A 23,585-nucleotide genomic window follows, 5' to 3' on the forward strand; every position below is an offset into this window, starting at 1 on the left:
TTTGCTTTAATTCTTTCAGCGTATCCTTCCGCATGGATAGAGCGAGGGGAACGCCTCCAGGAAAAGAAATTAAATGCACACACACAGAGGCACACAGAGACGGGCGATTTGAAAATATTTCTGAGAACGCAATTTGCGCTTATGCAGCGCAGCGTCACGTGGAAGAGGCTGCCTGAAGAGCTGGCTGGCACAGGTTTATTTTGTTGTAATATTTTCTTCCACCCCCAGCTCTTTACCCAGTGGAATGATATCCAGAGCAAGTTTTTTGAGACAGGAAGTGAGGAATGTTTTCACTATGAGTGATCTGAGAAGAAGGTGGGTTAGCCGAGATAGCAGCTGTTTCGGACAAGAGGAACACAGTAAGTCAGTTCCCGAGGAATACCGATGAGATGGCTCCAGGAGAAAAAGTCTTGGAGTGCTGTGGGTTTTTTTCAGCTGCACGTATGTGAAAGGAGACTCGGTGTCTCTGGATCACTGCACAAGGTAAGGGGAAAACAGCAGGCACAGTAAAAACATAGTGGGTGATCTTCACTGCTGTGTACTGTAAGACTGGGGAGTTTCAAGCATTTACTTTTTTAAAAGTATAAGGCTGTAGAACTGTGCTTCTAGGAGGAAGGAGAGGTTTGAGATGTGCACTTACTGCTGCTCTTTAAGTCCAGGAGTCATGGCAAAGATTAACTGGTAAAACATGGTGATGGTGGAGTATTCTGGGTTTTTTTTGCTCCTCAAATATTTCTGAAATATATGTATTTTAAGAATTTGAAATGATAGGAGCACTTTTTCAGCATCATATATTGCAGTTTTATTTTGCACGCTGTCATTCATGCAGGCTGTTTAAAAAAATCCTTGTAAAGTGAAATGCTAATTGTTGAAGGGGGAGTGGAAGGTGTAGGTAAAAGAGATACTACAGCACTCAGTAATCATGCGTCAGTCATGGCCAAGTTGCCAAAATTCTGATACAACATTTTTGAAGCTACATGTTTGTGTCGAAATGCAAATGTACGAAGTTTGGCCACTAAAGACTTTTTTAGCTGTTGTGTGAAAATTTCAGGCTTGATAAATAAAGCCTTGTTATTGCAGAGGTCGTCAATTGGATTTGTAACTCGTGGAGGTATGTAGTTCCCTTTTGCTGAAGTAGCTTTAAAACAATGCGGATGTATCTGAATTTAAAGTAATGCAGAAGGCAAATAGGACAGAACCTAGCACTGCAGAATGCACAGCTGCTGAATAAAAACAGCACAGCTGTGTTTGCAAAAAGTACAAATGGCTAGCAGTAGAAGTTACTCAGTGTTACTCATCAAACTTGCCTTTATTCTACAATATTTATGATACATCAGGAATTATTTTTTGTTTTAGTTAGTCTTTTGTGACATGGACTGGAAGTTAGTTACTCAAGTTTTCCTTGTTATTTCTTTATTTCCTTGTGTTTCAGAAGTAATGAAAATTGTCGGACACGTACTGAGTTAAAATGAAATCATTTAGGGTAAATGCACAGGTCATAACTTGAAGAGCGCTCCTGGCATGTTCTGAAAATTCTGTGCTAAACTTTCTTCCTGTGCTTGCATTGCTACCTGTCTGCACAGCGAAATAACTGAAAGTCAGCATTAGATGGTTTGGAAATATCACCTGTCTGGTGTCAGCCTCGGGTTGGTGATTTTAAAATTTTTTTTCCCATGTCCTTAGAACACTTTTCTAAGGGCCTGATGGGGGCATAAAAGTTTGAAAGTCTTTCATATTCAGTGGTACTACATAGAAACTGAGATTAAAATGGCACTGCACTTCTGACTGCAGCTTTCAAAAAGATGAATAAGTTGTTTTCTCTCATTGCTGTAGCACTGAAGAAAGTGCGTAACTGCACAGAATGTATTGGAAAACAGGCCCTGGGGACATGAGCTGAGGTCAGTCAGCCAAAACTTTCTCTGCCAGGAATAAACCCAGTGCGAGATTCTGCTGGCAGCGGGCAGAAACCTGAAAGCTTCTGTCTGTAGAGCATTCCCTGCATGCTGCTCTGGGGAGGCAGGATTTGGAGGATCAAAGTACAGACCGAGTAATAAAGTGAAGAGTCCCTGCATATCCTTAAATTTTTCAGGGGAACCTGTTGCTATCAGTTGTTACGTATTCTGCAGCTGCACCCAGAAACAAGTTAGTGTTTGTGTCAGGGGTTTTTTTGATTCACTTAAGATTTTAGGTGGTATCTGTTGAGGATGGGGATTGTGTGGGCAGTACAACTGCTTCCAGACTGTTAGAAACATGGTCAGGAAATAGGCTTACGGTTATTCTTTGGAGTAGGGTTGCAAAGATGTCACTGAGAAAAAATGCTGTGCTGCCTGCTCTTTCTCCCTGTTTTAGGCCCTCAGTGTCTCTCTGCCTCCCTTTTTTCTTTGCCATGCTGCTTAAAAGGGAGTAGGGAGTCTGATGTGAGATTTTCAACCTAAAGAGTTTGTGGTTGTGTTGAATAACATTAATATTTCTAGGTATGTGTGTAAATGTGCTAGTATGTGGCAATCTATTTGTTTACAGCTACACCTTTAAGTTTAAAAACAGGTGTGCAGGGGGAGGCTCTTTCTTCTTTTTCCCCCACCCCCAAAAAATGGATATCCTCATGTTATTCCTGTCTGATAATTCTAACAGTCTTCAGAAATCAAATTACGTCTTTTAAAATACGCTAGCGCTACATACCAGCCTGAAAGAAATGCAGGTGCTTGGTTTCTTTTTCCTTTCGGGCGGTGCGGCGGCTGCCGCCACTAGAGGTCCCCCGGCCGAGCTCCCCACGCCCACAGCCGCTAACACCGAGAGGAAGAAGCGCAGTTTTGCCCCCGGGCGGCCCGGCCCTCAGGCGCGGCCCGGCCCTCGGGCTGCGGGCAGGGCAACGGCTGCCTCCAACCGCTGCCTTGCCCCGCATCAGCTCAGCCCCGCGCTGGCAGCGCTGCGGGTCCCGTCCCAGGGGTGTCAGTGAGGCGCGGCGCCGTGAGGGAGGCGGTGCAGCCCCCCCACCCCGAGGCGATGGTGGCTTTATCTCGCCTGTGGGAAGCGCTTTCACTTCAGGGGTAGCCCGAGCGCCCGGCCGAGCGGTAGCGACTGCCCTGCACACACGTACTTCTGCTGACACTCCCTCCGGATTTAGAGAATGTTTTTATTTTGCATGTGCTCCTGAAAACCAGCACTAGTAAGAGTGACGGGTTTCTTAGGCCAGGGTGCGTGTGGTAAGAAAATACTTGAGAGAGGAGAAAGGCAAAGCTTGTGTGTTACGGAGCTGCCAGATGAGGAGGTGTGAAGGTGTTTGCAAAGGGTGGGGAAATGGGTTGCTACCTTTAGGCTGGGAGTAAGTGCTTTTCAAGGAAAAAAAGGAAAATAAATGGTTCTCAGAATTCGTAGACTCTTTTGCTGAGGCAAAGCGTAACCTGAAACATCATACAGCAGTTTAGCGTAAGAAATAATGGTGCAGGTAGCTGTAATTCAGGGGAAATTAGAGGAATTGGATTTTAATTGTCTGGTAAGAAATGGCCAAGGTGTGAGCTTTAATGCCTCTCTTCCTGCCTTTCTTTTTTTTTCCGTAACCGTTTATGGGGCTTGGTTTTGTGTTTAATCCAACAGATAGCGGCCCAGGCTGCACGCCGCTTTGAAAAACAAGCCAGATTGCTGGTTTTGCTCGTGAAGAAAATGGCTTTGTTCAGTATTAGAAATACCTTAGGCAACTCGGACTTCGTAAAGGGATTTGATTTAAATACCCATTCAGTTTAGAAATACTTATTTTAAGAGATTGCAGCCACATTTGATTAAGACTCATTCACTTGTGAGTTTAAAAAGAAAAGTCAATTTGCCAAAGAGTGGTGTCGTCTGTGGAAAAACCAGAAACTCTGGGGATTATTTCATTATTTGAATGCATAACAGCACTGCATTTTGGAAAAGTAGACTTATTATTTAGATTTAGAAAAAATATACATGTTATTTTTCCCAGGTTTCCATTCCCCTTTCAGTCAAAGTATTTTAGATTCTTGTACTTACTGTCTTTTGCTCCTTTCTAGGGTTACAGTGGATGCCCCTTCTACCTGTCTCTTGGTGGAAAACTTGCTTATCTTTAATGGGTACTGCTGCTGCTGGTTGATCTCTGGAGACTTTACAGCTCCTTACATTTTGAGAGAAGATAGCTACTTGTCCCCTCCCAAGGCCCCGGTGGTAGCAGCTTTATATCAGTAACCATCTGCACAGGAAAAAGAAGATGCCTCTACCTTTTGGGTTAAAATTGAAACGAACTCGACGTTATACAGTATCCAGCAAGAGTTGCTTGGTGGCTCGTATCCAGCTGCTCAACAATGAATTTGTGGAGTTCACGCTGTCGGTGGAAAGCACAGGCCAGGAAAGTCTGGAAGCGGTGTCTCAGAGGCTTGAATTGCGGGAGGTAAGCGAACTGTTGAGTGAAGGTGTGATTTTTGTCTCTGGTGCTAGATGACCTTTGTGGTAAATCCGTACCATTTGGGGCAATCAGTTTATTTACTGGAGCAGCTATTCTGTGTTCCCCTTGTTTCTTCATGTTCTGGTCATGATAGGGAATCAACGTGGTCCAAAACAGTTGCAAAACTTATGTTGCAGAGCTAGGGAATGCCCAAGGGGAAGACACGTGAAAAGTGGCAGTGAATAGAAGCTTAGAGCGATAAAGTGACTGTTTTTAAACTTCACAATGCTGAAAATGCTGTTACAAAAAAAAAAACAACCACAAAATGACAACAAAAAAATTTCTGCGTAAGCAACATGGTTAACTGTGAGACTTGAGACAACTTTTGGCTTAGGATATGAAAGAGATTTATTTGTGTGTGTGTGTTTCTTCCTGATGGATGAGTGCTGTGAAAAGAGCCTAAAGCACAAAATGCGGTAAGTGTACCAGTCACCAGCTATTTGTATTGCTTGTTCAATGTGCAAACATGTTTGCAGACGCTGTCTTGGAGCAAACATATAGTCAGATCAAGTGCTGGTGTCCTGAGGAAACATGGTTTGCACTAATTGAATCTGTATGTGTCAGTGTAATTTGTCTTTTTTCCCCAAAATTCCTGACTTGCTATTTTGAAGGATCCTTTTGCAACTGAAATTTGCTCTTCTCCCACACATTTAGTGATTATTCATACATCTCCTGTATTGAGCAAATCAATTCTGAAATGCTGAGCTGCAAAATGTTATTTATAGAAATCTACATAGATTACCAACATATGAATGAATGTCAGGGGTTTATAATTTTGTTGAGCACAGGTGGATTTGATTGCAGTAGTTGATACTATGTAAACTGACATTTCCCACTGGAGTCTCAAAAGGTTTAGTTCATTTTGTAGTCATTAAAATGTGACAGCATGTGCACTTGTGGGGGGCAGGAGAGAGAAAACTTTTACTAGAAGTTTAGTGTCTGACACTGGTCTGAAAAAGATGCTTTTTCTCTATTATGTGGTCTGCCATATAATGGTGGTTTGAATATGGGATGCAAATACAGGATGAAAACCCTAGATTTAGGTATCTGAAATAAGAGTAATTGTGAAAATGATTGTTGGCTAATAACTATGATTTTTTGAAATGTTATATTTTCATGGTCAAGCAATGTCAACTGCTTATAGCTTTGCTCAAATATTGAGCAAGTAAATTTAGGACTCAAATCTTGCAAACATTTATTACTGTACACTGCATGCATTACTGTAGAATTTCTTGGTAGGAAATGCTACATACATTCAATTGTTTTCAGATTTCCCCCCCCTCCCCCCCCCGGCTTGGAGAATAATAAATAAATTAAATAGATGTGAATCCATTGATCTCTAAGTGTTTTTTTTTTTTTACTGTGGTTGTTTTCAATCCCAATATGCATTCTTGTAGATTCTCCAAATATATTTTTTTTAGTGTACTTTTATTTTGGAAAAATGCAATTCTATGCAACAGTATGACTTCTTTTCAACGTGTTTTTTCTAGCAAAGGGAGAGTAGCTACTCTTGTAGCCTTAGTGTTTACTTGGAACACATCAAATATATATTTAGTATTCAGTTATTGCTGTGTTTGAATGGAGTTTGTCAGTTTTATCTATCTACTTTCAGATCTCACTGCTAAGTCAAGAGAAGGTAAAGGATTTAACTATATTTGGTTTGCAAAACACAAAGGCTTTGTTTTCCTGGATGATGACTGCTGGCTTTTATTGAACTATTCACAGAGTGTTGGAGATGCAGTTTTTTTCAGCTTCTTATTAGAATTATTAGATAATTCTTCATTATCTATCTGTTTGGAGCTACTCCTAAAAATCTGTTAAAAAAAAAAAAAAAAGAGAAAGATGGCAGTTCCCTCAATTAAGAGTCATATATCAGACTAAGGGAGTTGACAGTACACTATTGAACTCTGAGCAGATTCCTTCAGTCATGCATTCTTGCATGGATTATTTTGGCAGGAAAATGTGTTGCAATAAAAGGGAATGGAAAGTAGGGGTATAAATTACTTTCCAGAGCTTGCATTCAAAAAACATTGTTTTGCCTTTAAATAGTCAGATTTGCCAAGCAGATACTGGATCATTCCTGACTGCTTGCTTAGTAGAAAGTTTTCAGGAAGAAAACTTTGCTCAGTGCTTTGCTTCAGTCTGCAAAAACCATAATAGTCCTTGGTACTGTAAAATACTAAGTACTTTCTATAACGTGTTTCATATTGTTAATGCACTAAGCACCCTTACAGTGTGAATGTGAATTCAAAGTGTTAAATGTGAAGAGTGTGGCTGTATTTGAGTACTGAGACTTAAGGCAGTTACGAAAACCAAGGCATCAGTTTCGGATTACTGTGTATGGTCTATGCAGTTATGATGTGCAGTTCCCATGCACCTTCATAACAGTTTATTGCAGGAGGTATGAGGGGAATCTCTACCTTTTTACCCATTGAATGGTAAAATTTGTAAATGTCTCTCTGGTGTAATCTGTAATTATTGAATTTGGGCAGTGAATTGAATGGCTTATTTTTAATGCTGTGCCATCTTTTAAGGCATTTGTTTTAACAGATCTTTATGTATATGACTAGTCTTCAAATTATGCTTTGTGTGGCTAAACACTGATTTTTCTTTTGTTTTTCCAATTAATTCTTCTCAATTTCCAAGTTGTATACTAGTACAGACACATAGTTAAGGTTTAGGAAGTCATAAGTATGTTGACAATTTTATTTTTTTACTGAATGGTAGGCTTTACAAAAAAGTGAAATTAATGCATTATATTAAGAAGAATATCTTCTGGTATTCCCAGAATGTGACTCATCAGCAAACAGGTACATAATCCAGCTCTCAAACTGAGGAACTGGGGAAAGAAGCCATGGGGAACAGGGAACATAAGTTACTTACCCTTTGTAGCGCAGCCAGTCTTTTTTCCGGTGAGAGAACTGTAACCAAATTTGATTTATGCAAAAAGCTGTATTTGTTGAAGAAAACCATTCTGGAATTACAAGTTTTGAAAAAATTGCTGAGAGCGCTGATTGTTAACTACCTTAAAAAGTATGTGCAACACCGCTCATCTTGCATCTAGGGCATGAGTATACAAATTAAATACTTGAAAATAGAGAAATGTTTTTTTAAATGTTAATACAGCTGGATATCTGTAGGATGTTTGGCAGGAGATGTTACAACTGATTTACCTCTCTTGCTGGATCGTCTTTTATTTCTGTTTCCTAATAACACTTCTAAACCAGAATGAAGGGGCAAATTCTGCTACTGTGTACAAAGCAGAGTCTGACTTAAGTGCAGATACATGGTAGAGATTTGGGCCCAAGTACAGGAACTAAGGGTAGGGACTTCTGTGGAGAGTGTGTTATGCATGTGCAAGTTCCTGTATTTGTTTTGGGCATGAATAGGAAAGAAGGAATCAAGGTTATCCGCATCCTGAATAACTTCGAAGCTCTGAAACAGTGCTTCAGAAATGCTTGAACTATGCTGTAAAACTTTTCTCTGAACCCTAAAAGTATCAGCTCTTGTTTGGAGAAAACACATAAAAATACCTTTAATTCAGCGTGGTGGTTTCTTAAATGTGTTTTGCATGCCTGAAGAGTGTTTTTAAAATAAGACCAAGTATAAGTGTAAATATTCTTACATGTATATGTATCAGAAAGCATATTGATTGGCAAATAAAAGTTGAGCCAAGTCATGACAGAAGGGTCACTAACATAATTATGCTTATGCCTTTTATCAAAATCTGATGAAATTTTAGCTAATGCTTGGAGAAATAAGAGGAGAAGCAGTGCTTATAGTTGAACTGGTATGGTTGCGCCTCTGATCCAAATTTTCCTTAAAATTAGGAAAGGAGAAATTGTCATGGAGGAATCTGTATAAAAATATAGACCTCGTGTGTGTAATCTAATTTAAAATATGTTATTTTATTGAAAAACAAACTTTACTCCATCTAAAACATATAATAATTATAAGTGTGCTGTAATTGCAACTTAGAAGCCAAGGTAAATTGAAGGGCAGAGCAGTTAACCAAAAATCAGTAATTGCCTCAGTGCAGTTAGTGTAGTCTTTCCTTTTTCAGAAGGAAAAAGGCTATACAATCAGGTACAGAATTTGCACTCGGTCTTACTACACTGAGCAGCACAAAATTAAGGTTTTTCCGTTAAAACAGTAGTGTCAATTAGGAAGCATTGCCTCTGACTTCTTTAGCTTTTTTATAAAGTTAGGTCAGAACTTGATTATACCACTCAATTGTGTTTTTTTCACTGTCACAATGTCTGTGAATCGCTGTATAGTTTTATACTAATTTTGACAGAAGAGGTTTTCTTTACTTCTGAAGAAAGACGTTAGTTTATTGTTTAGTATTTTTAGACTAGTTTGAAATTTTGCTTTTCCCTGTTGTAAAGCAATCAGAATTTAAGCCTCTGATGAATGGAAACATAATACTTCTTTTAACGTCAGTGCTGTGCAAGGTGTGAGTCAAAAGCGGATATGTGAGTCCATCCTTCTCAGAGCCGTGGATGGTGGTGGGAGAAAGCAACATGATTTAAAAAAAAAAAAAAAGTATGTTTCTACATTTTTTGGTCATGTTGATTGATAACTGACCTGTTTCTGCAAGAGGTTCAAATACGTCTTGATGGGATATAATGTCTTTTATGCACTATGAAGGTACTGCTTTTTAGCTTGTAAATTAGCAGGTTTACCTTTGTCTTAATATACTGATGAGAAGAATCTGCCTTGCCTGTCAGAAGCCCATTTATTCATTATACTTGAAGGGTGTAAAACACTGTGTATTGCAGTTCCAGCAGTGTTTTAATTTGAGTAAGTTAGAATATGTCAGATTACCTTGCAAAGTATTGATTTTGTTTATTTCTTATCTCTGCTATTTTGCTTTAAGCTATAGTTGGCAACTGCTTTGTTTAAATAGCATTTGTGAATCCCATATTAGAGTAATTAGGAGAATGTAATTGGGGGGGATGTTGGAAAAAAGGTTTACATAATGAAAGAAATAAGCCTTAAGACTGACTTCTGTCTGTATTTGTGTGGCTACCCTGCTAATACTCCTTTCTGCAGCTACAGTTGACAATCTTGTCAGTACTAGAACAACAAAAATAATATAACAAAACATACCCTAAAGTGAATACCTTCAAGATGGGGAAGAGGGAGGGATTTTTTTTATAAGGCTAGCCAACAGTCCTCCTTTTTCTGCAAGAAGAATTGGTGGTGGCAACGTGTAGAGGAGTGCAGCTTTCCACTTGGTGGCTGGTACATGACAAGACTCACAGGTTTCTTTCTCCATCACTTCCAGGAAGTCCTGGATGTTGTACACTGGCCCGTCCAGGCTGCTCCAGATCCTTTCTTCCCTAGAGATTGGGAAGATTTGTGGAGGAGCTTGTCTGCTGTGATAAGAGTGGAGATTCTGGAGAATTTTCAGGGCTTCTTGTCTCCTTCCGTAGTTCTTAACATTGGGCGTAGGGTAAAGCTTTTGCTTGGTATCTGGCAGTCGTGCGTAGTACAAGATTATTGACCCAGTTTTCCTGCACACAGTTTAAATAAACTGTCATATACTGATGGCAGGAGCTGTTTTGTATCCAAGCACATAATAAAGCTAGACACAGTGGAGCCCTTGGGCTAACGGGGATTTTAGAAGTCCGATAAGTGCTTAGACTTCAATAATGAGAAGGTGTTTTCACCACTCTCTTCAGGAGTCTTATGGCTTGTTTTATTTGTATGTACCAGTGTAAAAGAGGAAAAGCCTGAAAATATGTTTTGATTGCATTCATCTGTAAACCCTGTTATTGTTTTATTTTTTTAAATTTCTTGCCTCACATCTTAGGATGGTGATTCCTCAGGTCACTGTACCCTCAAGGCAGGTAGCAGATTGCATTAATTAGAAGGCACTGTATTAACAATTAGAAAACAATTCTCTTTTCCAGTCTATGTATAACCTGTGAGATATTCTGTAAGATTCATAATATAGGATATTTAAATTAACTGGGAAATACATAGTTAAATACCTAAGTTCAAAGTAAACTTTGAACACTGCTGTGCCTCAGGGGAATGTGTGGTAAAGTCTATGTGTCCTCCTTGCTTCCATCCACAAAAAGTGGTTGGTTTTTTTCCCTTAGTCTGAGGGTTTATAGAGAATGATTTTTCTTTCCTTTTTATTCTTTTTTTTTCCCCTAAAGATGGCAGTAATAGTGTCTGAAAATCCTAGGGATTTTTTGGCAATATAATGTATCAGGAAAATATAATGTATCAGGATATATTATATTGCCAAAAAATCGAATGTACAGTAAAATTTGGGGATCATAATAGGTGCTGTTAAGCTCAAGTGAGAAGATGACACGCATTTGATATCTGGCATACACATTTGTCTTTTTTTATTTCTTTTCTAGGTAGTGTAAACTGTGACCAAAATAGACCCTAAGATTCTATATTAAAACATTTTTTTAATACTGCTAATCAGAATAACAGGTATATAGAAATGATTTTTAGATTAGAGCCAAAGTGGAATTATATTAGGGATGACACTGATCTATATTAAGGAAAATAAAATGAAATGCAGTGGTTAGTTGTAGCTAACTAATGTCAGGCAGTTGGTACAGGGAAGAAGGACTATCTCACTGATTCCATTTCAGATTATAAAACATGAGGAACAGCAAAGTATGCTCAACAGATGTGGAATCCGATGAGAATTTTAAAATTTAAAGCTCAGCTTTAAATGGGTTTGTAAAGGATAACACTTTTTAAAAAAGGTGTTATTTCATTTACATCCAAGAGTTTCTCAGTAAAGTGTTTCTCTGTAAGCACCAATTCTACATTGACATAGAATCACATATTAGTTTGAGTTGGGAGGATCCTCTGAGGTTTGCATGGTCCCACCCTCTGCTCAGGAAGGCCGCTTGGATCAGGTGGCTCAGGGATTGCCTAGATGAATTTGAGTTCCTCCAAGGATGGAGATGTCACACCTTTTTGGGCTAACTCTTCCAGTGTTTGGCTAGTCTTGTGAAATTCTCTTCCTGATCTAATTGGAATTTCCCACATTGCAGCTTGTTCCCACTGCTTCTCATACTTGCAGTAAGCACTTCCAAGAAGAGTCAATCTTTGTCTTCTCTATACCCCACTCTTAGGAAATTGAACTCCACAGTAAGATTTTTACTTTAGTCTCTTCTTAAGACTGATCCACCCTGCTTCTCTGACTTTCATCCCATGTCATGCCAAAAGATACAATATAGTCACCTACAGCAATGTAGTTCTGTGGCACTCACAGCTGAGGAAGCTCCTCTGCTTAGCTTAGGAAGTCTAGTTGACTTCGTAGATGAAGTCACTCCCACCAACTTGTGAACTGTGATACCATGTTGGGCTTTTGGTACTTCTGCGTTCTTGATAGCTCTTGACCTTTCATGCAAAAATGCTTACTGTTCTTGTCTGTAGTGACAGAAAGCAGTTAGGTAGAAAGTAACTGTGCAGAAATTATATGTTCTTTTTATTTCTATTTGATTTTCTTCAAAGGGTCATGAATAAGTCACTAAAATAAATGAACCTCAAAATAGTGTTAGTCTTAACAGCTTAACGTATTTTAAGAATTATGTCATGACATTCTTTTTAGAATTGGGTGTTGTCCTGAGCTGCTAATAATAAAATGTTTTAGCAATGAATAAAAATGGATTCTATTTTAATCAGTGCGAATATTCCAGGGTGCATAAGCTCCTCTGAAAACTCACAGGATCAAATTCTGCCCTTGAAGTCAAGTGAAAGGTTTGCAAACAAGTCAGAAGACAGGCTTTGGTCCACAATCTTTTACTTGGCTTTCATTTTATTTTTTATAGTCCAGGTTGGAGGAATTTGGAAGGGAAAATACTGTGGGAGAAAAATCTTGTTTAAAGATATGCTGGATTCCAGAGAATATTTTAAAACACGGAAATATTTTTCTTAGTCTGTTGTGCCAGTAACTACTCAGTTCTGTGTGTAAGGCAAGAAAAAGTGATCAGTGTTTTAAAGAAACAGACCAGTGCAAGTGATCATCATGCCTTAAAAATAAGCTATACATTCTGTTTAGACTTCAGGGTGTAGAACTGGGAGTATGAGAGAGTTTGAATCAGTAGTGGTGGTAACAGAAGTTGGTGCTCTTTCTCTCTCTACCTTTATGTTACACATCCATCCTTCTTTGAGGTTTAAATGCATCAAGACTGCAGAGGAAAGTTATTCAAACTTGCTTAGAAATTTTTGCATACATTTTTAATCGGTTTCCTTTGTGTGGAATCTTTGATAGAAGTCTTTCAACTTTATAGGTGTGCTTCTGTGGTTCTCTAGCTGTTACCCTTAGGTTTCAGTCTCTGCCTTGGCCTCTGCTCTCACCCAGCAGGTTGTGGTTCGACCTTTCAGGCAGCGCTCGGCCCGAGGCTCATGCAATTGACCTGTTGGGCAGGTAGGCTGGGCCAGCACAGTAGTAGGCTTTCTTTTTTGAGCTCTTCCTAGCAAGTGAGATCAAGTAGCTCATGGCATGTAGTTCAACTTTAACTGTTATTTTTTGGTCCTCTACTTGGTGTCTTGCATTATATATACATTACATTTATAACACTCAGGAATTACAGGATGTCAGCATCACAATCTAACTTTGGCTCCTGTGACTGTGCACATGGTGAAAACCGTCTTGTAATAAAAGAGAAATAGACCTTTTTACATGCTTTCCTTTCCTCATTCAGTCTGCAGGAAGGATTGAGGAGTAGTCATATGGTACGTTTTACCCTTTTGAGTGTGTGATGTTGCAGTGAAGGTAGTATTTCTTTCTTAATGGAGTTTGTGTGGTACTACTGTTACAATTCCTAACATCTTATTTCATAAGATTCCATCTTAAGATACTGTTTTTTCAATATCTTTTGTTGGGTGGCAGAGATTACCACATACTCTATCTTATGGTTGGAGGATTGAAGCACAGAAATAAAAGCAAATGTTGTCTAAGGTAACAGCAAACTTTGTGCGCCTGCACTGAGAAATTTAGAACACAGTGTTGTTTATAGTATTTGTTTTCAGAGCTGTATTCCTTTTCTTCTCTTGAAACTGGAAGTATTTATGACTTCTAAATTTGACTCTTGGGCGAGTTTTCACAGGAAAGTACTTAAAGTGGCCTTTCTCTACTACCAGCTGTTGCTCCCCATTGAATTTCAAATCTGTGCTCCAAGTATCAAAAAGCTAGAGCTTCTGAGAAGACAACAGTAAACACTTTGTTTGCTAGGTTGTTGTTAGACAATTTTTCTAAGTTTATTCGCAGACATTATTGATGTCAAAAAATCATGATGAATAGTCCTTTGTTTTATAAAACTTCATCCTTAATAGCTTTATTTTGTATAAGTTGCTGCTGTAGCTGGTCATTTTTGTTGCTTGTGGGATGAGCCATACATAGAATCATAGAATCATTAATGTTGGAAAAGACCTGTGCTTTAATGAGTTTGTCTTTGACCGACCAGCTGTCCTGTGCTCTTCTGTCCTTCGGCATCCCATGTGAGCTTGCCTCCAGGTTCCCCAGAGAAGCCATACTTTGTTTTCCTGCTGTCCAGTGTCATTTTCTGTTTGCCTTCCTCACTTGTCTTAGTTTTCATAAATGCTGTGGTTCTGTGATTCTGTGATTACTAACACCTGTGAGTTGCCACAACAGGGTCAGGGACTGTTTGCAAATAAAGAGTAGGATTGGTAATGTTTTAGGTGGGGGACCTTATGTATGTGGATTGCTTATCTGGAAATAATGCCTACTTTTGATATTAAATGTCTCTCTAGTTGTCTTAAGTTTTCAATAACCCATAGCCTTAGTCAGTGTTTTAAAACTTTAATTTCTAAGTAGCAAGAATTTAATACAATATATTTTATTTAGTATCACAATATTAACTTTGTTAATCATTGCAATGCCTCTTTTTCAGATTACGTATTTCAGTCTGTGGTATTATAATAAGCAGAATCAGCGCAGATGGGTAGATTTGGACAAGCCTCTGAAAAAGCAGCTGGACAAATATGCCTTGGAGCCAACTGTGTATTTTGGAGTAGTGTTCTATGTGCCTACTGTTTCTCAGCTTCAGCAGGAGATTACCAGGTAAACTGCATTCAGGTGTCTATAATTTTGCTTTCAGCATTCTGAAGTGTATGGCTTTTTAAAAAATTGTCTGCTTTCACCTCCCCCACCTCTATAGAAATGGAAATTATTATTTTAGGCAGAATTTGTGTTTAAACTGTGTACTTATTTCCCTTTCAAATATTTAAATATGTGATAAACTAAGCAAACAACTAACTTTTTGGTGATCTTAGGAATCTATTCAAACCTGTTTTCAGTGATAGACATACTTGCATGGTCAGACTTTTAATTGTTTTAGCCCCTTCATGTTTGTGTGTCTCTTTTCTTGTTTTGAAGAGCCTTATGTTGCTTTTGGGGACGTCCATCCTGCACAAAGCACATGCAGATTTTATTGAGCCATGCTTTTCTTTGTTTTGCTTTCAGTACTTTCTGTACTTTCAGTACAATACATTGGCAAACTACAGGCTAAGCTTCAGCTTGTGATTTTATTTGTTTTTGTGTGTGTGTGTCACTGGGCAATGGAGGTGGATGTTAGCTTTGATATCATATATCCGTTCCTACTGTGCATCTGGGGAGCTTCACAGAAGTGGTGCTGACTGCAGGGGAAAAGTAAAATTGATCATATAGTTATTTTTATGGGCCTATACATTGGCTTCTAGTGTCTTAATGTCTGTAGTTGTTCTGATTTAACTGTTAATTTTAACAGGCAAATGAGTACAAAACCAGCAACTGGATTACAAACATATATTTGGTATTTCAGAAATGTGTGTTTGCATTAACCTGTTTAAGCTGGTAACTTCAAGTTGTCCCTGTTTTGATGGGGAGTTGAACCAGATGATCAATCAGAGGTCCTTTCCAGCTTAAATTATTCTTGAATAATTGCTTACTTGAAACTGTCTTTATATACTCTGGTACTCTGGTGGTAACATAGGTTCCCAGAGACCTTTCCCACTAACTGTGGTGTGAAAGCTTTTAAGGGAGATAAGCGTCTTGATGCAGACAGTGGTGCTGTAACTTGCTGCTTAATGCCTGGCAGCTTTAGTTTTTATTTTATGTGTAATTTCTGTAAGATTATTTTCTTTCTGAAAACTCTGAAGTTTTGGAATTTTTTTTTCTCAGCAATTTCACTGGCTTAAAAAGTCCTTCTAGTGGTCTTTCTTCTTTTTCAATAAATCTTTAGCTCAGATTCTGTGCTTGTTGGTGTACTAGGATGCATTCATTAGAGTAAGATAAATGTCATGGTGTTGCACTGAATAGCTAAATTGCCTGAAAAACCTTCAATATTCTTCTCTGGCATTTATTTAAAGAATATGGTGTTTATGCTGGAGCTTTAACAGCAATTTTACAGTGTGCTGCCACGTAGAAAGCAGGCGTTTATGTGCCTACTTTTACACTCAAGTCATAGAGGATGGTACTTGTTTCTATGTACGATAGTGAGAGTCTGGGTTAGTTTCAGAAATCTGTGCATTTTTTTCGTACCTTTTCAATTTAAATGAGATTGAGCCTGTTTAAGCAAATTAATGTGTTTAACGTATACCAGGAAATGGAAATTTCATAGACAAAAGAAGGTGGTATTTGTAGTATCACAGGTTAGTATCAAGATTCTTTATCTGTATGTTTACTTCTAATAGCAGTTCTGTGGAAAGATTGACTGGGAATATTTGTTTCCCCAAATGCATTGATACATGGTGGCTTTTTCGTTTCTGTTTTTTTAAGGCCTGGGTTTAGTCCCAGCCATTTGTGTTTATGTTGTATAAGGATGTTATCTGCTGTCGTATGGCATAGTGCTTTTTTGTAGTAGGATCCAGGAAGAGTCTAAACAATATTTATAAAAATGTTTAACAGCCTGTTAAATACAGTGACAGTGAGGGAAGAGAGCTATCTTTTATCCTCTAACGGTGAAAATTTATGTGGAGTTTATCTGACATTTCTAATCACTGAATGAATCAGCAGCACATGCTTCCATGTTCTCAGTATTAAAGCCTTACTTCACAAGAGTTAATATACAATATGAGGAAATTAAGAAGCTTTTAAAACTAGACTTATAGAAGGCAAATGTCCTTCTCAGAAAAGTCTGTGTAGCTATAGTAGCATTTTTGAGATTTGAGATGTTTTGGGCTTGGACAGGATGTTCCATGCATGGCTAAAAGGGGAAGAAGAATTCCAGAAAATTGTGGTTCATACTATGGACAAATGGTTGTGTGTACAAGAGATACCCAGGAAAAGGTCAGATTAAAGGAGGAAAAAAAATGATGCCTTGAAAGTGAGAACAAAATGTACTCAGAAGTTGTAATGCAGACATGAAAGTCACTATTGTGATTGAAGGGATAGATTGAAGTTCTTTTGGAAGAGAATGCAGCTATGCATCAGCAGTATACTGAACATTGTAAAGAGGAGATAATATTAAGGAAGGAAGAGGTAAAAATAAAAAAAATTATTAGGGTATGATAGAAATTGTGGAGAATCTTTGTTTTAAGAGGTAGCAGTATTCGATTCTGCAGTGATATGTGAAAGCTAAGGAAGAAGTTAACAAAGACCATGAAATAGTGGGTCCAAATGATGAGGAAGACTACCCTCCAGACTAACTGGAGAATGCAGAGAGGAATAGGAAATGCAGGCCTATTCATCTGCATTCTTTTTAAATTAAGAAGCCCATGTTAGCTTTTTCTTCTTTTTCCCATGTAGGTATCAGTATTATTTGCAATTAAAGAAAGATATCTTGGAGGGCAACATTCCTTGCACACTGGAACAAGCAATACATCTGGCTGGTTTAGCTGTTCAGGGTAAGTAAGGCAATTGTGCAAATTGGCTAATGTTGCATTAGAACTGTTGATAATGTATTTTCTATTGCATGTTTTCTGTTTGTTGCTCAAAGACCCAATTCAGTAGGTTATGAAAGGCTGGCTCCTTAGAACTTTGTCATGTGGACTGAGGAGCAGGAACAGGGGTATCAGTGGTCCTGAACTTGCTGGTATTTCTGTACAGTCCTCAGAGGTGTATCTGGGTATCTAACATGTATTTTCAGAAGCTGGGTTTGACTTAGATTTCTGAATTCCTTTGAGGGCAAAGGCTTTAGTTGTCTGCTTACATTGACAGACCTTTCCTCTGTTTCTGTTAATGAAGACTCTTTATTCTGACATGGTGTCAAGAGAGAGAGACATGTTTTAATAAATAAGAAAATTTGAATGTACAGTAGCACTTGTATCTCAACTTTTTTTCCCAGCTATCCTAACACCTAAGACTATTTCAATAGTGTGCAGGTCTGTTAGCAATTCCTATGTTAAAATTGGTCCTGAAGACCCATTTCTGTGATACCTACAGGAAAATGTCTGTTTTATTTTTCCTAATAGCAGTTCTGGGGTCAGATGGGATAGAGTATACACCAGAAAACCACCAGTCATAAGTCTGTCTGTGCTGATCATGTCTGGTGCTCCCTGCTAACATGCTTGTTAGATCTTAAATCTCGCAAAATAAAAGTTTTTAATGGCAACAGCTTTGTTTAGCCTCTTTGTATATTGCTTCACAGTGAATGCCACTCCAGTATATATCTAACAGCAATTGTAAATCTGCCAGAATTGAAAGGCACTTAAAATCGTTGGCAGTACATACAACTTAAGCTTTTTTGTCTGTCTTTTTTTTTTTTTTTAATTATATGAGTTGGTAGTATCACATTAAAGGTGATGATTATGTTTTTCGAGAATATGGTTACCAGTAGAGTAGGGTGAATTATATTAGTGCCTTTTTTATATAACAGTGAATCTGTTTAATCCAAGCCAGGATTTAATGATCTTCAACTGACAAAATCTTGCTTTGTTATTTGCATGTCTTCGGACAGAGTAAATGTCTCTCTGCTCAGTGAGTTGTTTATAGAAATCTTTCAGTATAATCCTCTTTCCAGATGGAAAATATTTATCCTTTTAGCTTTCACATTCCTTTTTCAGTCTTATAAGAGAGAAACTCTATGTGTTGATAACACAGTGAAAAAACAACTCAGAAAAAACACAGGTTCTAAATTAACGTGCTGTAATGACTGAAGTAGTTTATACCAGGTAGGTTAGCTAATTTTAGCTGGTGAACAAACAGAAGCAGTTGTTTGCTGTTTTGAGTGAACTGGTTTCAAGAATGATCTGTATTTGAAATAATGATGATAGACTAATTCTAAACACTGCTTTATCTCAAGTGCTGGGTTGGTGTAGCGTGTCACAAGTTCTCCCCTTTCATCATAACTTGCATATTGATTGTTAATGCTTAATACAAATTTGGTTCCTCTAAAAATTATACTGTTATGGATGAGAATCTGTGGTAATGTAAGTAGATTCTGTATACTTGGGGATTGTATTTATATTTTTGGGAGCAGCCATTCCATATAGTCTGCTGTCCCACAGTTTCTCCTGTGAGACTGGTACGTAACTTTTCCAGTTTAGACTGTTCTGTTTCTCCTCTTTGAAACATTGGCTAGTTTTTTCCTGGAAACAGAAAAAGAGGCAAATTCCTTGGGTTGCCCTTTGGCATGACATAAAATCAAAACTGTTATTAGTCCCTTCTGAGCATGCCCCTGAGTCTGGGAAGGCATCTAGATCCAACTTGACCAGAGAAGGCTCTGAGACAATCTGCTGTAGCTGACCCTGCTTAGGGCTAAATCTCCAGAGGCCCCTTCCAATCTCAACTGTTCTGTGATTAAAAGAACCAAACAAATAAAAACCTTAGCACTTGGAGCAACACTCTGATTGTTTTATCATTTCTTCTCCTTTCCTATCAACAAGGAGTGTTATCAGTTTTTCTGAATAAGGTAAAAAGATGGGATGTGTTTTTACGTTTCATAAAAATTACTGGTTAGTTTGTTCTGGATGGAGATTTGCTACTTGGAGATCCTACTGCAATTAATCATGTATTGAATCATTTTGTTACAAATGTTTGAATCCAAGAAATTTTTTATTTTTTAGCTGATTTTGGAGACTATGATCAGTATGAATCTCAGGAGTTTCTACAAAGATTTGCTTTGTTTCCAGTGGTAAGTACTTTAAATTGATTAATTTTGTTAAATTTAAATATTACTTTAGATGGGTAAGTACAAATCATTGTTAATGGCTCCGTGATCCATGTAGCTTTCTGTTCCCTAGATGGTCAAATTCAGTAAAGGTGTTCTTTGAGGCTGGAGTGAGATATGATACCTTGTATTACTCAGAAGAAAGATGTTGCAAGATCTTTTCAATTTTATTGTATATTACACTAAAAGAAGGTTGGGGTGGAGATGGGAAAGTGAGTAAAACCACTTCAAACCAGTGTTTGTGCTTTTTGGTTTTGTTTGTGTGCATATTACAGCATCTGAGCTCCAAGACTAGAGTGGAAGATTGATTCACCTGTGTAAAGAAACTATAACAATTTAATTTTGTAGAATTTTTTGTATTTCATTCTATAAATGCTATCTTACCTTAAGGGTTGGCTACAAGAAGAAAAAATATTGGAAGAAGCGACACAGAAAGTTGCCTTGCTACATCAGAAGTTCAGGTAACGTTTCTAAAACTCTTTATTCCTTAATTTTGATGTGATTGCTTCAATAGCTCAGGAAGTTGGGAATCTCAGAAGACAGTTCAACTAATTTCACTTCCCATTTGAAAGAGGTTTTCACTGATACATCTACATTAAAATTACAAGAATTTTTGCTGAATGAGAGTGAAGAGAGAGCAGAATGACTATTAAAATAAATGAGGACTCTGCTTGAAAATTAAGGATACAGGACACAACTAAATAGTGTGATTTCACCTGTATAAGGTTTCTGAAACTTCTTTATATGAAGTTGTGACCCCAGTAAGGATGTTTCTTGACAAACAACATTGGCAGATACCGAGGGCAATAGAAATGTAGAGGCACTGTGCCAGAATGCTTATGATCTTGTAGCTAAAATGCAGTAGTCCAAGACAAAGGAAAGTGAAGTTCTCTGTTGTCAGTTCATCAGTGAAAAATGTATGTGGGTAATACCGATGATTTTTCCTGTATTGTTTTAAAACATCAATTTGAAAATTTCACATCCACTCATCTTCGAAATGCTTTCGTACCAAGATTGCATGGTTAAGGTTCAGCAAAGAAAAGGTAATCCACATAACATTAGGGAAAAGTGAAGAAACGGAGACGTTGATGATTGAAAAGTGTTGAGAGACATAAGAATGAGCATGACAGGATTTTGCAGGTAGAGATAATGTCTTTTATGAGATCAACTGAGGTAGGTAGGGAAACACAAGCTTTTAATCCATGTGACACTACTGCAAGTCTGTGAGAAAACTGTCTATGCCAGTTGGTCTAATTAAAAAAAAAATTACCTTTACCTACAGATCTTGTCCTTCTCATGTTTTCAAACCATTAGAGTTAAAACTCTGTCAGCATTTAGAAGATAAGAGTCTCTTTCCTGAAACACGGAGCATCAAACTTCATATTGGTCCTAAACACATATACTGCAATGGGAGAAATTCAGGTCTTGAGCACATGTACCAGAATAGTCATTCTGACAAAGTGAGGAAAATATGGATTTGAAAAAGAATGTTATAATTGTCTGCCATTAGCAGAGATGATAATTTTAAGTGGTCTTTGTTGTCATTTACCCCTAGAGATGCCCAGGAGAAAGACGTTACTAGAATCCAAGTGTAAAGATTGGTACAGATGAAAACAGCATGATTTGATGGTTGCCTGGATGTCTTGGGGATGCTTTTCAAACTTTGGCAGTGTCAGTCAGAGTAAAACAAAGATGATTTTTTCTTATTGCCAGTACTAGCTGATCGTTGTTTTCATTTGTAGAGGCCTTACTCCTCCTGACGCAGAAATGTTATATATGCAGGAAGTGGAGAGAATGGAAGGCTATGGTGAAGAGACCTATCCTGCAAAGGTAAGCAGGGCTTTGATCTTTGTCTCAGTTGCTTTGTTTCCCCCCTGTGTAAAAAGGGGGGGAAATAAATAAAAATAAATAAATAAATACAAACCAAAAACCACACCACCCCTTTTCTCTCCCAGAATTGCTTCTCATGTAAGTTTGCTTTCAAAGACTTTTTTCTGTATTTGCATAATTTTTTGTAACTTCTTACAGGACAGCCAAGGAAGTGACATATTCATTGGAGCATGTCTTGATGGTATCTTTGTGAAACACAAAAATGGTCGTCCTCCTGTTGTATTTAGGTTAGTGTTGTTCTTGCTTAAAATATCTTTGTGCGCTTCACATTTTATGTGTGTTTAAGTGTGTTCGTCACTAGCAGAAATGACTCTTAGATGTGATATGTATTTATTAATTTGATAAACCTGAACATGGTCTTGTCGTTGTCGCGCTACAGTGAATACTGAAGTCCATGGGAGTTTTTTGATGTATTGACTGCAGAGTGAATCTCTTTAAGCCAGATTAATTCTAAGAGATAAACATTGAATATACATTTCATTGCAAAACATTTCTTGAGTCAAAAAGGAGCAATTCTCTGCACATAGAACATCTTAAGTCCTGAGGTGGGCACATCAATTTCCTTAGAAATACTCAATTGTAAAATTATCCAGGAGTTCCTTTCATATATTCTATACAAAAGAAACAGAGGTGAGTCACAGGTGTGTCTGCAACTTACCTGACAGTTAAAATTCAGTCTTCATGTGAAATGGTTCCCACTGGCTTCTAGAGGGATTGCTTGGGCTTCTTTGAACAGAATTTAGAATAAATTTTAAAAAAATACATATTGGAGATTTTTTTTTTTTGGATGAATCTTAGTAATCTGCAGTTATCACTAGAGCAAGAAAGGCTTTTTTTTGTGAATTTTAATCTTCTAGGATTGAATTTTTGGCTGAATCTGAACAGAATCTTGAAATCCTGTGGTCCCACAGTTGGTAAATTTCCGGGGTTAAAGAAGGTAGCAACTATGTTGCTTTCTGTTAGTGGTTTAGTTTAATAGAATTTATACATTTAGTACTGTTAACTGTCCTTCACAAAAATCTCTCTCTCTCCTGCTGATAGGAGAGCTGGTGTCAAGTTGTTCTTAATTGTGTAGAGTGGTAGAAGTGCCCTACTCTGCTTTCTTGCAGAATGAAGCAGCAACAGCTCTGCTATCTGACTTCCAAGCACATGGGAGAGGAATAAAGCTTTGTTCACACATTTCACATTATCTCCAGAAGAATTGTAGATGCAGTGTCTGTGTAAACACAAAAAGTTGCACACTGGAGACCATCTGAAAGTATTCATATTGCAATTTCAGGATCCAGTTTTCTGCTCTATTGCTTAATTTTTGTATGACTGCCCAGTTCTACTGGGGGTAGATATATCATGGTATTTGGGTGGCAAAAAAGCATAGACAAATAACTCACTAGTACAGTATACAAAGGCTGGGTTATGCTTCAGATTGGTTCAAATAATTTCATAATTTCTCCATAAATGCCTATGAACTAAGGCCTTAAATTTGAGGGGTCTTTGCTCTGCATTAAAATGGGGACATCAGTGTTTCTCTACCTCATGCCTATGATGGTGAGTAGCTATACAAAATGCTATCAGCCACATCCATATAATTAAAATGGAAGTCACATAAATATGTTTAGAGAGAATCTTGCATGTAGATCATGCTTTTTGCCTGTGCTTGTGCACTGCAGAATATTCTTTTAATCAATGACATAGGCTTTATTTACATTGACATAATACTAATGGATCAAACTACATCTATATTTAACAAGAAGTTGAGTAAATATATGGTATTATATTTCTTGCAGGCTAACCTTTTCTCATCTGTCAATATGCAAGACAGTTCTAGAAAATATGTGTAATAATACCTTAATGGTTTTGTGTAGTGTAGGTTTGGTTTTTTTTTTTCCTAGAATGTATGGTTTGCTTTCAAGCAGTTGGGACATTATAACTTACTGATAAGTAAATTTATCTGAGTTTGATTTTATTATTTTTTTAAAGAAACTTGAAAGAATTTCAAGTGGAAGACAAGTAATAAACTTACTACTGTACATGTTGTGCATCTTCCGAAGAGTCACATACATATTTTCCTTTCAGCAGTCATTTAATGGATATGGAAGTGATGGACTGCAACTTGTTCAGATAGATTGATGAATTGTCCCCAGTTCTTT

General features: G+C 37.7%; 1 protein-coding gene across 1 annotated transcript in view; it reads left to right on the top strand.

Moving 5' to 3' along the window:
* Positions 1-4,219: 4,219 nt before the first annotated feature.
* Positions 4,220-23,585, top strand: part of PTPN21 (protein tyrosine phosphatase non-receptor type 21) — a gene marked incomplete at both ends in the record, with an annotated part of 35,122 nt that continues 15,756 nt past the window's right edge. Inside the window, 7 exons of the mRNA XM_082000649.1 lie at positions 4,220-4,399; positions 14,353-14,522; positions 17,187-17,284; positions 19,445-19,512; positions 19,939-20,009; positions 21,291-21,378; positions 21,577-21,665. Coding sequence (XP_081856775.1) covers positions 4,220-4,399; positions 14,353-14,522; positions 17,187-17,284; positions 19,445-19,512; positions 19,939-20,009; positions 21,291-21,378; positions 21,577-21,665 — 764 coding nt within the window. The remainder of the gene's footprint in view (positions 4,400-14,352; positions 14,523-17,186; positions 17,285-19,444; positions 19,513-19,938; positions 20,010-21,290; positions 21,379-21,576; positions 21,666-23,585) is intronic.

This window comes from Phaethon aethereus (assembly GCF_964289735.1).
Source record: "Phaethon aethereus genome assembly, chromosome: 5".
NCBI classification, from domain to species: Eukaryota; Metazoa; Chordata; class Aves; order Phaethontiformes; family Phaethontidae; genus Phaethon; species Phaethon aethereus.